Below are 14,998 nucleotides of genomic sequence, written 5' to 3'. Positions count from 1 at the left end.
TACTTAACTTTTTTTTACCTAACAAAGACCCTCAAGAAACATATTACACTAATGGAACGTGTCCGTTTACCGTCTGTGGCGAGAAGTCATGTAAGTACTTAGTATGTATGTATTTGAAAACAACAACTTGTAAAGTTCTTACCATTTAATAAAACTATTAAAACAGATTATATCGCGTATATTGAATTTATACTAAGTACATCCCGACGTTTCGTAAGTGGGTAGATTTGCACAGTGTAGTTTTTTCTCAGTCACCCGTTGACCACGAACGCTGTAAAGGGGCCCATTGATTGACAGTCCGCCGGACGGTATCGGCCTGTCAGTTAGAGCAAAAAGTTGACAGTTCCGAACAACTGACAGGCCGATACCGTCCGGCAAACTGTTAATCAGTGGGCCCCTTAAATGGTTCGAAATGTCGTCGGGATGTAGTATAAATTCAATATTATACGCGATATAATCCGTTTTAATTGTTTTATTTCATGAGTAACTATCGCGGTAACCGAAGACAATTAAATATTTCTTACCATTTGTTTTGTTATGGAGTTCAACTGCCGACCTCCAAGCCACCACGTGACCTTGGCCGGTGGCCTCGCTCCTGTGGACTTGCATGACAGCTCCGTCATTCTGCCGACTGACAGTGGATGCTCTCGAGACAAAATCTCCACTGTAAGCGGTCTTACTGCGAACAAAATGTTTAATTACGTAAGAAAACATTATATTCATTATAATAGTGATAAGTGATATACTCGTTCAAGCAAATCTTGTCAGTAGAAAAAGGCGGCAGATTTGATAAATCGCGGGTTAGCGGGCTACGTTTAAATCGCGTGTCATTTATATCTTATCTGTGGAACTGTTTTGTTTACATTTCATAGCATTTCATCGATGTTAGATGTACATTGCTGCTTTTTGTTCGTTTCCTAGGGATACCATACTTTAGTTTGATTTACATTGCTACTGACATATCCGGTTTGACAGACTATAGTTACTTACATAATTGCTTACAGTCAAATTATATAACTATTTTTTGATTAAATACCATTTTCTGGTTCCCAATTAACCATTAATGTATGTTATAATTAAATAGCAAAATAATTTTTGGAATAAAATAAAAGACTAGATAATTTCCTAGTAATTTAGATTTTTTTAAATATTGTGTAGAATTTATTTTGACACTAACTTCTTTAAATTGTTTTGATGTTAATACTAAACGACATGACGCATCCCACGCGCATTAATAAAGTTGAAGTGATAGTAATAAAATAATTTAAGGTCAATGAGGGAAAGACCGACATGTAAAATGTTTTGCAAGGAAAACCATCATATTTAGGTCCGTCAGAGTCAGATAGGAAGTGCTTCACTTTTTTAGGGTTCCGTAGCCAAATGGCAAAAAACGGAACCCTTATAGATTCGTCATGTCTGTCTGTCTGTCTGTCTGTCTGTCCGTCTATCTGTCCGTCCGTATGTCACAGCCACTTTTCTCCGAAACTATAAGAACTATACTGTTGAAACTTGGTAAGTAGATGTATTCTGTGAACCGCATTAAGATTTTCACACAAAAATAGAAAAAAAAAACAATAAATTTTTGGGGTTCCCCATACTTCGAACTGAAACTCAAAAATTTTTTTTTCATCAAACCCATACGTGTGGGGTATCTATGGATAGGTCTTCGAAAATGATATTGAGGTTTCTAATATCATTTTTTTCTAAACTGAATAGTTTGCGCGAGAGACACTTCCAAAGTGGTAAAATGTGTGTCCCCCCCCCTGTAACTTCTAAAATAAGAGAATGATAAGTAAACTTCCACCGAAAATTGGTTTGAACGAGATCTAGTAAGTAGTTTTTTTTTATACGTCTTAAATCGCCTAAATACGGAACCCTTCATGGGCGAGTCCGACTCGCACTTGGCCGCTTTTTTTAATTTATTTAGAAAACAATATATGTATTATGAAAGAGTTAAAAGCGACGAATAAGCTTGTAGACGGTCTTTCCTTATAAAACTATTTTTGATGCCAATCAACCCCATTACTATCATCATCATCATCATCAGCCTACTCTCATCCACCTTTTGTCATAGGCCTCTCCTATTGCACGCCATTAAGCAGAATTTCGGCAACTCTGATCCAGCTACTATCGAGGATCAAAACATTCTTGGAGACAAGTCTAAATAGTAGTACGAGTAACTATAATATGGAGTAGTAGTATGGAGGAAGAAAAAGTCAGATCACATTTTATGCTGGCGAATGTGAGGGTATTAGTATAAGCTTATTAAGCTTGTTGTAAAAAATGTCAGCAATATTTTTTATCCGTGTTTTACTTATTACGGTGACAAAAGCTTTCGACAAAATTGTTATAACTAGCGATGAACGAACAAACAGATGCATTAGTTGGTAGGACAACAATAACACTTTAGTAATAATTCTTAGATGTTGTTCAACAGTCGGATTATGGCAACTGTAGCTGAATTTCTGTTGCGGAATTACTGCTGCGACGTTGACAAGGCGCTCGCGCTGTCAAAGTCCTCGAGCGACGTTCGTAGTTTTACTTTATCAAGGAAATTGACAATGACAGTGCGGGCGTCAAGTCCGCAGCAGTAATGTCGTAACAGAAAAGCAGCTGGACTTGCCATCCGAATGTCACCTTTACAATTCCTAATTAGATAACTAACGATACGTCAAATACTGTCAGAAAATAAACAGTTTTCGCTTCATTTATCAATCAAATCAGACTTGGATGTTATGTCAGTTTTACAGCTTCAAAAAGATTTTCCGTTGACTAAGTATTCACAAAGGAATTTAGAAAGGTACAAAACTGTTGCGAGGCTGAAAACATAATGTATGAAACGATTTATATGTTAGTGCGAGGTGAAACAGGCGTGTTAAGGTCGTAAAAAGTGATTTCTGCCAAACCCTAAAAATATTTACGCAGAGGGCATTTACCCATGCTTAACGGTTTTGAAATATGTTAGTTTTTATTAATAATATGGGACGATGCTTGCTGATGTTTGCTGATTTTAAAAATGATTGTCAGTTTTGGAGAGCAATCTATTAAAACTGATTAGAAATGAAAAAAAAAGTAATAGACTGAACATTTGACGATTACTTTCCAATGTTTGATTAGCAGAGCGAAAACAATATTATTCTATATGAAAAGTAACTCCAGTTCGAAATCCTTCATACTCGTAGCACGTATCTTCTAAAGTAAACACAATTTCGCCATGCGGGTGTGCCACTACCCAATACTGTGATTCAAGGAAGGTCATTGACTTACTATCTTTAATTCTAAGAAAATTCGTTGATACAATAAGAACGTACGTAGTTCATAATCACGTAAAACACTGTAGAATTGTAGTGAATTTTAATGTAAGAACTGAGGTATTTTTGAATTTTGTGTAGAAATGGTCAGATGCTGACCTACTTTCAAGTCTTTCAACCCCTTATATATGTAGAGATCCTATCATAGGGCTTTAAAATATTAGGTGAAATACCTTCTGCTGTGTCAGATAATAAGGACTGGTTACTATAGGGATCATTTATTCTACCTTCCTATAAATAATCTATTTTGAACAAATGGGGCGAACGTTACAATTGTAAGTAACTGTACCTATATTTGATTAGTATTGATGTCTTCGAATTGATTTCTTAAAAAAATACTTACAATAAACGTCGATTTTCACCGACGTGGTCTGAGGTTTAGACAAAAGAGTGTTGTCGGCAGTACACGTGTATACTGTCAACAAATGCGCACGCGTAACGTTTTTGACCACCAGGGCCAACGTCCTCCCCTGGCCTGCTTGAAAAACACTGGGATCCAACGTTTCAAGAACTGTGTCACCTTGAAGCCATTGGATTTTAGGTGTAGGATTACCTGGTAAGAAAAAGGTCAATTAATTAAAATTAATAGAACACTAAAACGAGTTATTAAAAAAAAATCTATCCTGATTTGATCAAAAAAATCAAGACAGAATCAGTAAAAGCCTTAGTAAAATGAATGCTTCTTTAAAGACCACCATATAATTATTTAGTATCAAAACATACACAAACTAAAACTATGTGAAGAAATAAATTTAAGAATATTGTATCGTCTATTACAGAACATGAATACAAATCCACAATTGTAAAACACAGTCATATCAACATGAGAGAAATTGCTTTAATAAAAATATACCGCAGAAGTGCCTTCATTCTGCTTGCCGTTTTAAATTTATATGCCATCTTTTACCTCAGTTTCTTGCGAGTACCTACTCGTACAAGAACACACGCGAGCTATCAGGTTTTAGCATAAAATCTCACAACGTTGCCGGCAACATGGAATGCTTTTATATTGTGTATCCAACTAAAGGCTTTATTTGCTAAGCGAAAATAATACAATTCCATCGCAGTGAACTATAATTTTTATTGTGATGAAAAGGAAAACAAAGTACCTACCAGGAAAAATGATATTGCTGTTTCTTCATTGAGTGATAACTCAACATGAGAACCGAATGCCAAATCGAAGTCTCAACCACATTTTTATTTTATAGTATTTTCATAGAGATAAAATAAATCTTGGTCCAAGCACACTTACCCCTGTTCACTGTGCAATTAAGCCTGAATTTTCCCCCTTCATTATAGGGGCCCGCGATCCCGGATATCTCTTTGCCAAATTCGTCAAAGATCACCGGCTTATTGGGTAGCTCTGAAAAGGACGAGAATTAGAAATCGACAGTTTTATTATATGGTTTGGAATGAAGGAGCTTGTCAAGGAATGTCGATGTCGCCTCTGGCTTATCGGGCGATTGACGGGTGAGATGGAAAGGCGAGAAACGCGTTTTATTGGCAAGCGTTTGGACTCGCCAACAGCTAGAATTTCTAATGAAATTCGAGTTTTGAATTAAGTAATCTGTCATAGTTTTCTTAGCAGGTTTTTTAAAACATACTTTTATTGGGTGTATCGCAAAATCATTTCGAGACCTTTATTTCCGAAGTTTCGACAAAATGTCAAAACAGATATTTATCAGTGATGTACCGACTATGGTTTTGGCCGACTAGCCGACTAATCGGCGCTCAGATGGCCGATTGATTAGTCGGCCGACTAGTCGGCTAGTCGGCCAAGTTCATAATCGTTACTTCCCGATAAAGATTACATTCGAATGGCAACTGTAGTAGCTTCATTCAAGTTCGGATGGATTAAAAAAGAACATTTTTTTTGCTCGTTGCGTCGTCGCGCTTTCAATATCAACTGAAAGATGTTCTGTGCTACTGCGACGCTACACCCTCATTATTACCTATAGGTACATGAATTTAATATGAACACAAGCACATTTTGTACCCTAAATACGTATTTGAGTAGAATGGGCATGTAACATAAATATTAATTATGTAACTACCCGACGACGACTCTATGACAAAGTTGAGAGTAGACATCACATATTCAAACAACCCATCACACATATTAATATTAAATTATTGTCAATATTCCGACACGCTACATCCGCGTACACATCCGAAGATAGATCCCTTCGCTTTAACTTCTGGATAACTAGTTAAATTCGTGAGCCGAAGGGTAACATTCCATTTCTGACCGCAGCTGCACTACTGGTACTGAACGCGTCGCTGTTACTGTCAATTTCCATAGTAAAATGAACAGTAGTGCAGCTGCGGTTGGAAATGGACTGTCACCTTAAGGGTAACATTCCATTTCTGACCGCAGCTGCACTACTGGTACTGAACGCGTCGCTGTTACTGTCAATTTCCATAGTAAAATGAACAGTAGTGCAGCTGCGGTTGGAAATGGACTGTCACCTTTTTATTTTATACTGCCACATAGCGAGTAAAAATACTTAATTTTTATTCCGTTTTCCCCATTCAAATATCAACATGAAAGTAAAATAAGAGTAATGACCTCAAAAAAGAATCATTTTTTGGACTCTTATATAAATACACAAATGATATTTCCAGCGTATTATTCAAACAATGCCCTGATATTGCCATAAAATTATTCAGATTCCAAATCAGAACTCGTAGAATTGCAAAAGGCGTCGAACGTGTCCCAAATATCCTCAAATTGAGGATAAACAAACTACGAACAGGGCTTCAATGTGGCCGAGGAAATGAAAATGTTTTCGTTGACTCGAAACAAAAGGTTGTACGATATGAGTATTCAGAGGAGGATCTCTGCAATCATGCGGAGCTTTCATACCCATTCCCGCAACGTTGCTATCGCTTACTGAAATGAACAGCTGCCACCCGTTCATTGTTTCGTTCGCTCGCATAAGTGGGGCCGGCCTAAAATGAGTATTACGACGCCGCCGTTCGAAAAATGCGAACCGATTTCGTAACATTGCCAGTTTTTTTATTATATTGAAAATATTTATTTGGGCGATTTATTAGTTTCAGTGGTATCAAAAACTTCAACCCATCCGATAGAAAGCCTGAAACTTGGTATGCGTGAAGCTTATATAGGGATGCAATAAAAACTTTAAAATATATAATTATGTACTGGTGATGACATGTGGAAAAACACCGACAATATTAGGATCCATGAGCCTTATTAAAAGATATTAGCATGAGCAATAAAAATCGGAAGAGGAAACGAGATCGTCAAGTATTTTCTATCACCCCCTCCCCCACATTTTAACCGACGAAAAAAACGGAGGAGGTTCTCAAGTCGACGCGTATATATATTTTTTTTATGTATGACCACGCATAACTTTTTACAGAGTAGTTCGATTTTGATAATTATTTTTTTATTGAAAAGAGTATACCCCGAAGTTGGTCCCATATAAATTTGGAAAAAAAAATCCAACCTTAAGGGTAGGAAAATAGGAAACTAAAAATGGAAAAATAAAAACTTTTTACAAAAAAAATAAAACCGACTTCAAAAAGGATGAAATAAAATATTAGGTATCCTTTTTGAAGTCTATGCGTTACCAACTGATATGTTTGAAGTCTGTGCCAAGCCAAGTAGTAACAATACCAGTCAATTAAAAATAATCAGCTTTATGGCTATAAATCCCATTTTTGACTGGTATTGTTACTGCTTGGCTTGGCACCGATTTCAAACATATCAGTCGGTAACGCATAGACTTCAAAAAGGATACCTAATATTTTATTTCATCCTTTTTGAAGTCGGTTTTATTTTTTTTGTAATGTTTCCCGAATTTCAGAAAGAACGTATCGATTACTTTTTATTTATTTAAACGTACAAAAAATTAAATGAAAATACAGGATATCTGTGCTCCCGGGCACGCTCTTTCGTCTCGCTCACGCTTACGCTCAGTGAGAGTGAGAGAAGAACACGAACTTAATGGGCCTTAAATAAATTATTTTAATGGGGCTGGGGCCCAATACATTCCACGACTCTTCTCTTTCCGCACAGACTTTATAACAATGTACTATTTAAGTTAACTATCATAAGGTACGTAATAAGGGACGTATCACTTAATCTATTGTTTCAAAAAAAAAGTGTTATAAAATTACTCATAATAGGTAAGTACTGCTTAAGCTCGTTTTTAGGGTTCCGTACCCAAAGCGTAAAAACGGGACCCTATTACTAAAGACTCCGCTGTCCGTCCGTCCGTCCGTCCGTCTGTCACCAGGCTGTATCTCACGAACCGTGATAGCTAGACAGTTGAAATTTTCACAGATGATGTTCTGTTGCCGCTATAACAACAAATACTTACTAAAAACAGAATAAAATAAAGATTTAAGTGGGGCTCCCATACAACAAACGTGATTTTTGACCGAAGTTAAGCAACGTCGGGCGGGGTCAGTACTTGGATGGGTGACCGTTTTTTTGCTTGTTTTTTTGCTTGTTTTGCTCTATTTTTTGTTGATGGTGCGGAACCCTCCGTGCGCGAATCCGACTCGCACTTGGCCGGTTTTAATTGTTAGTTCATAACCAACGACGATATAGTAATCCTTTGCAGCTGTGACAAACAAGCCGACATAAGGTCAATATATTTACTTTAATATTATGAAAATATGTTCATAATTTCATAATACCTACTTTATTATATTGAAAAGGAAAATTTTCTATCTAAACGTATACATTATTAAATTAGGTCAAGTGTGGGGCGAGTGGAAATAATTGAAATGTTACTACAAAATCCAACATGGATGTTTATAAAACACTGTTCTATTCTCGGAAGGAATACAGATAATAATACCTACCCATTCTTGACCTATGTAATTTAGAAAATGAAATGTCGGATGTTAGTTATTACATCATATGATTTTTTACAAGCTTTTAGTAGAACAAGTAGGTACTTATCTTCGATTATTGATGATCGATGAACTGTCAGTGACAAAGGAACTTTGACATGCAGTCATTCTTAATTCAAATAATCAACAATCAAACAAAATTTAATTGGAAATAATGTCTTTGTTTCATTTATTTCAATTTCAATGTATGCCCTCTTGGTCACTGAAAATTCAGGCTTATTGCTATGTCCTTAACAACGTTGGAGGGGGGTTGAAAATGCCGTGAATAGTTTTAAGAAAAGAGGGTTCGGCTGTGCCTTGTTTTGCTTTGCTCGATTTGGGCATTAGATATATTTTTGCTTTTTGATCGAGCAAAGGCGAAGCAATTCAGCTTGGGCAAAAATGGTTTCGTATGTCAGGCTGTTTTTCTCTACAGGTCACATTTTTCAACTGATTCTTGTGAATTTTTGAGCAGGTTCATTAATAAGGTATGTTACACAGTATAGTCACAAGAGTTTAATTCCCCATCGGCACAATCAAGTCAGCTCGTAACGCCAACCAAAATAAATATCTCACTTAGGTATACAATTTGTACTTAGGTATACATATAATAATATGTAGGTACCTACTTGCCACATTACCTCAACAAAAATGTCAGATTAATTTATGTAGACTTAAACAGACAGCGACCCCTGTAAAAGGTACATTTCTCTCTGTCAATAAAATAAGTTTCTTTTACACAAAAGTTTCATCCAGGCGTTATTCGTAAAAGTTTCGTGTTGATTTTGGTGCGGATAAAAGACCAGAGTTTGCGGGTGGGCTGCGGCTTATCAAGATCGTTCGGCCATGTTTGAATAAAGCTGTACCGTCGATCTGGAAATTGTTACTTTATAGCGGAGATTTCGAATCAAATTAGCTCTCGTAAAACCGTTGATAAAATAAAATGACTTTATTTTATTAGCTGTTGCATTGGAACAAATTGTTCACTAACATAGGCGTTTATTTTTATCTTCTACATTGTCGTGGCCATTTTAACTTCCTGACGATTATTTATTCATATATAAGATACAAACTGTCCAGGACCAGTCCTACCGCGTGAGGCGACAGAGGGGAAAGAAGGGCGCGGGGGACGGCCCCGCGCCAGAGCCTACACAACCACCGTCACGAGCGCGCGCGCGCATCCCTCCAAATAAAATCGAATAGTTTAAGTTCAGCATGTAATTTTCCGAAATTAAATATTTTATCAAGAATCTGCATCTTTCCATCACCAACAAAAGTGGCGACCGAGACTACGACACATAAGAAATGAAGAAGGAAACTACATGTTAAACTAGAACCCGTTATTTAACGGACGTAATTTAAACTTCGCCATACGATGCATCGACGAGCTGGGTTGGACATTATGCGACATGAGTGAATAGTGGTACCTACATCGCGGCGAGTCAGCGTTATTGCAGATGAGTACCCCAATCCTTTCTTTTATTTCCTTAATATTCCCTCTTCAAATTTGTGTGATCGGCGAGTTTGATTACGAGTGTGTAACACTAATATTCTTTGTGCACTAAGTGTCGTGTTAATCTAGAATTTAATTTCTTTATTGCATGAACACCACGGTGCTTATATATTTTACGTGGTTTAGCTCTTAATATTCGTAAGCAATTACATTATTTCCGCTTCGCTAGCCTTTATTTAAAAGTGTTTACTTAAATCAAGCACTTCTTAACGCTACGAGGGTAAATAAATGCTTAAATACCTTAATTTTATAGCTAAACGCTTAATTTGCACGTAAATATATACAACATAAATATAAGCGCAGCGTTTTTCGTGACATTAAAAATATAATTTATCGTTCTTTGTTTGCAAAAAGGCTTCTCAAATTCGTAATTTACATTTTATTTTAAAATAACTTTATTTCTAAAAGTAAACTATCTTTATGCCCTATAAGTTGCTCGATACTTTATTTCTTCGCTTAAAAGTAAAATCAATCGTAAACATAATTGTAATAAAACCATTTTGCTAATTATTTTCGCCGAACATTCCAGGCGGATCGCTTACGTAACCGGCAAGTGGCCGTTGCTACCTGCATTGTCATCGTGCACTGTGAATCGCACGGCGCGGCACCGTGTCTCAGCGTGTCGAGTCGCTCGCGTTATCAGAGCGCACCTCACACGGCACTGTGTCTCACCGTGTCTACACGGCGCGCGGCTGCTACTTCATTTTAACTGGTTTGATGCACATTTTACTTTGCTTAACTCATTGATTACGTTACGTTTTTAGCCTTAAAAATGGTTGACACTCCTGGCGTTGATCCTGATGGAAAGAAATTGAAAGAGTTAACTAAGTTACGGGGCACTATTAAGGGTCGTTTAACACGATTTAGAGATTATGTTTCTGTCTTGAATGCATGTAAACAAGAGGAAACAAGTGAATTAAAACTTAAAGAATTGAAATTTCGTTTAGAACGAATCGAAAACTTGTTGTTTGAGTTTAATGAAGTTCAGTCTCAAATTGAAATGTTTTCGTCTGAGGAAGATGACAGTGAGGTAGATAATTTTGAAAGCGGGTTTTATAGCACGTTATCTTTAGCTCAGCATATACTAGACACGCGTCTTAAGGTTCATGAAGATAAGGAAGGGAGCCTTCACTCTGCTCGCTCGGCATGTTCAAATACGTGTAGTCATCATCATAACTCAAATATCAAACTACCCACTATAAAATTACCTACTTATGACGGAAATTATTTGAAATGGCTCGAATTCAGAGACACTTTTGAGTCGTTAATTCACTCCAATGATTCCATATCGGACATAAATAAATTCCATTACTTGAGGTCATCATTGGAGGGAGGTGCGGCTTTAATAATCAAATCATTAGAGTTTAGCTCAAAAAATTATACTGTTGCGTGGGATTTAGTACGTGAACGATATGATAACAAAAAGGTTCTTATCAATAACCACTTAAAAGCGTTATTTGAAATAGAATGCATCTCAAGTGAGTCACACAAAGCAATACGGTTCATGATAGACTATGTGTCTAAAAACTTAAGAGCGCTTGATACTTTAGAGCAGCCCACTGACAAATGGGATGTTCTCATCATATACTTAGTGTCTACGAAATTAGACGCAACTACCTTCACTAAATGGGAGGAGCATAAAAATACGTTCAAGGACTTACCAGCTTTATCCGATTTTATGCAGTTTTTGCGTAACCGTGCTGATATTCTTGAGACAATGGCGATCAGCAGAAGCAACCAACGCGAGAGTAAACCTAATTTCTTTAAAAATAATCAGAAACCTGAACCTAAAAATAAAGAATACCCTCATAATAAAACATTAAAAAGTTTTGTTGCCTCTGCTAGCGCCAAACCGACATTTTCGTGTCCATTCTGTAATCAGCAGCATCGGATTATAGATTGTCCTTCCTTCAAGCAGCTGGCACCTGAAAAAAGATGTGATGAAGTTTCTAAATTAAAACTTTGCTCCAATTGTCTGCGTAGGGGTCACGCAACTAATGAATGTCGAATCCTGGGTACATGTAAGACCTGCAAAAGCAAACATAATACATTATTGCATGTAGATAGTCCTACACCTGGAACAAGTCCTACCTTAAATCATTGTAGCTACGTACCTGTGTCCCTGCCGGCCTGTTCTTCGGGTGAAGTTGTCCTTGGCACCGCCATAATCAAAGTCATAAATCCTAAAAATAATACTACTTACCTTGCACGTGCGTTCCTCGACGGGGGTAGTCAACCATGCTTCATCACGACAAACCTGAAAGAAAAACTCGGATACGTTAGTAATGGTACGAATACAACATGTGTCTTCGGCTTAATGAAAAAGCAAACTCCCATATATGACAGTTGCGAAGTGACGATACAATCGTGTGTAAATGATTTCGGTACACGCCTTAAGTGTCTAGTGGTTCCTGACATCACAGGGACACTCCCTAATTCCCCAATAAATGTAACAGAACTTAACTTACCTGATAATATTCAACTGGCGGATCCTAAATTCTTCCACCCTTCAAATATTGATATCCTAATAGGTGCAGAGTTGTTCTATGATCTCTTGTGTTACAACAAAATAGAGCTAGGCCCAGAAAAGCCGTTGCTTATCGAAACCAGGTTAGGTTGGATGGTGGCAGGTCGTCGTTATATCACCGATCTGCAACCAAAGCGTCAAGTATACTGTAACTTCACAAAGGAAATCAGTGATCAACTGGCAAAGTTTTGGAGCCTCGAAGAAGTTCCAACGTCAAAACCAACTTTATCAGCTGATGACGAGTTCTGTGAACGCTACTTTACTGCAACCACGAAGCGCCTTGATGATGGTAGGTTTTCAGTATTCATGCCCTTTAAAGAGACTCCAGAGGTAGCTCTCGGTGACTCTTACGGCATGGCTGAAAAGCGCTTCTACAGCCTTGAGAAAAAACTTAATAAAGATCCTCACTTTAAAAATGAGTATTGCAAATTTATTCGTGAATACGAGGATCTAGGTCACTTAACTGAGATCAGCAGGCCTCAATTCGGGTACTTTATGCCCCACCACGCTGTAATTCGTGAGCGTAGCGAAACTACGCGCTTACGCGTTGTTTTTGACTCGTCAGCGAAATCATCTTCAAACAAGTCGCTTAATAACATTCAGCACGTTGGCCCCGTAGTCCAGGATGAGCTGTTTAACATCCTCCTTCGGTACCGCCAGCATAAGTACGTGTTGTCTGGAGACATTCAAAAGATGTATAGACAAATCATGGTAGATGAGTCACAAAGACACCTCCAGCTTATTTTATGGAGAGAGCAGGATAGCATGCCTCTTAAAACTCTGCAGCTGAACACAGTAACATACGGTACTGCATGTGCACCTTACTTAAGCACCCGGTGCCTGGTTCAGTTAGCAATGGAATGTTCTGATCCTGTCGTGTCTAAGGTGATCAAAAACGACTTTTACGTCGACGACCTCTTGACAGGTGCCGCGACGGAGGGCGAACTAGCTCACATCCTAAAGACGGTTACCAAGGTCCTTAACTCTGCTGGTTTCCCCATACACAAATTTAAGACAAATTGTCCACAAATATTTCAGGAAGCCACAGAATCTGACTCTCTTAACTTGTCAAAAGAGTCAAGTGTACTGGGAGTATTGTGGGCACCTAGTACTGATACTCTCAGATTTGAAATAAACATAAACAAAAATGAACATAAAGTCACCAAACGCATGATTCTATCGAATACATGCAAGATCTTCGATCCTTTAGGTTTGCTAAGCCCGTGCACAATAACACTTAAAATTTTGTTACAGAAGCTTTGGGAACTTAAATTAGAGTGGGATACAGACGTTCCAAAGAACATAAAAAAGACGTGGGACAGGATCATTAAAAACTTAGACGTGTTGCTTGCACTTTCAATCCCCAGGTTTGTTCTGTGCGCTTCTCCTGTCTCCACAGATCTTCATTGTTTCGTGGATGCCTCACAAGACGCGTACGCTGCTTGTGTGTATCTACGCTCAACTGACGATGAAGGCAACGTAAGCATCCACCTATTATGCGCAAAAACGCGCGTTACTCCCTTGAAACCTGTTACGATTCCCAGGCTCGAATTATGTGCTGCTCTTTTAGGAGCGCGGCTTGCAACAAAGGTTTGTGAAGCTTTGCGGTGCAAAGTTGACACTAAAACGTTTTGGTCTGACTCTTCAATAATCATAGGATGGATTAAAACTCAGCCGAAACTCTTAAAGAGTTTCGTTTGCAACAGAGTCAATGAAATCCATGAATTGACAGAACGCGAATCATGGAGACATGTACCGACTGACTTGAATCCAGCGGACATGGCTTCTCGAGGCGTTGAACCCAGCGCGCTTGCTGATTCTGCGCTATGGTGGAACGGTCCTAAGTTTCTGTCAAACCCTGAATCTGAATGGCCTCAGCAGCTAACTGGGCATTCAGAAACTCAGTTGCCTGAAATTAAAGTCCATCATGTCCGAAACGATAATCCAAAATTCGTGAAATTCGAAAATTTCTCGAATCCTTTACGCCTTCAACGAGCATTCGCATATGTATTTAGGTTCATAAATAACTGCAGAAATCATAAAAACAAAACGGTGGGTTCTCTTAATGAAACTGAACTTCATCAATCTCTTACCTTCCTTCTTAAAACCGCTCAGCAGGAGTCCTTTGGACTTGAGATAAATGCACTTCAAGAACACAAGTCGCTTAAAAGGTCCAATGTTCTGCAATTATCTCCCTTTATTGATGAAAAGGGACTGCTGCGAGTTGGTGGTCGGTTAAAACACGCGAACCTTAATTACGATGCCAAGCACCCTATTTTATTGCGATCAAACCATCATTTTACCAAAATCCTGATGTCAAGTGAGCACTTAAGATTATTCCATGCTGGTCCTCAACTGCTTCTTAGCTCTTTCAGAGAAACATACTGGCCTATTGGCGGAAGAACACTAGCTAGAAGCATTGTGCATAAATGCGTCACTTGTGTCAGGATGAAAGGTAAGACGATGGAGCCATTAATGGGTAACCTACCTACAACTAGGGTGTCTCAATCTTATCCTTTCCAGGTTACTGGAACCGATTTTGCTGGCCCTTTCATGATTGCCAGCAAAACAGGTCGCGGCAGTAGAACCACAAAATGCTATCTGTGCATCTTTATTTGTTTCTCTACTAAAGCTGTGCACCTTGAGACGGTCAGTGATCTCACAACCCAAGCTTTCATTTCTTGCCTTAAGAGATTTATCGCTAGAAGAGGTAAACCTGATTACATTTGCTGTGACAATGGCAAAAATTACGTCGGAGCAAACAATGAGTTGGGCAGA

General features: G+C 38.1%; 1 protein-coding gene across 2 annotated transcripts in view; it reads right to left on the bottom strand.

Moving 5' to 3' along the window:
* Positions 1–14,998, bottom strand: part of LOC134662492 (nephrin) — a 127,180-nt gene that overhangs the window by 28,043 nt on the left and 84,139 nt on the right. For both annotated transcript variants that reach the window (XM_063518737.1, XM_063518738.1), the window contains exons 5-7: positions 4,564–4,674; positions 3,655–3,864; positions 525–679 (exon numbers count right to left, since the gene is read on the bottom strand). In XM_063518737.1, the coding sequence (XP_063374807.1) occupies positions 525–679; positions 3,655–3,864; positions 4,564–4,674 (476 nt within the window). The remainder of the gene's footprint in view (positions 1–524; positions 680–3,654; positions 3,865–4,563; positions 4,675–14,998) is intronic.

This window comes from Cydia amplana, chromosome 3 (assembly GCF_948474715.1).
Source record: "Cydia amplana chromosome 3, ilCydAmpl1.1, whole genome shotgun sequence".
Taxonomy (NCBI): domain Eukaryota; kingdom Metazoa; phylum Arthropoda; class Insecta; order Lepidoptera; family Tortricidae; genus Cydia; species Cydia amplana.
This window is presented reverse-complemented; position numbering and strand designations above follow the sequence as displayed.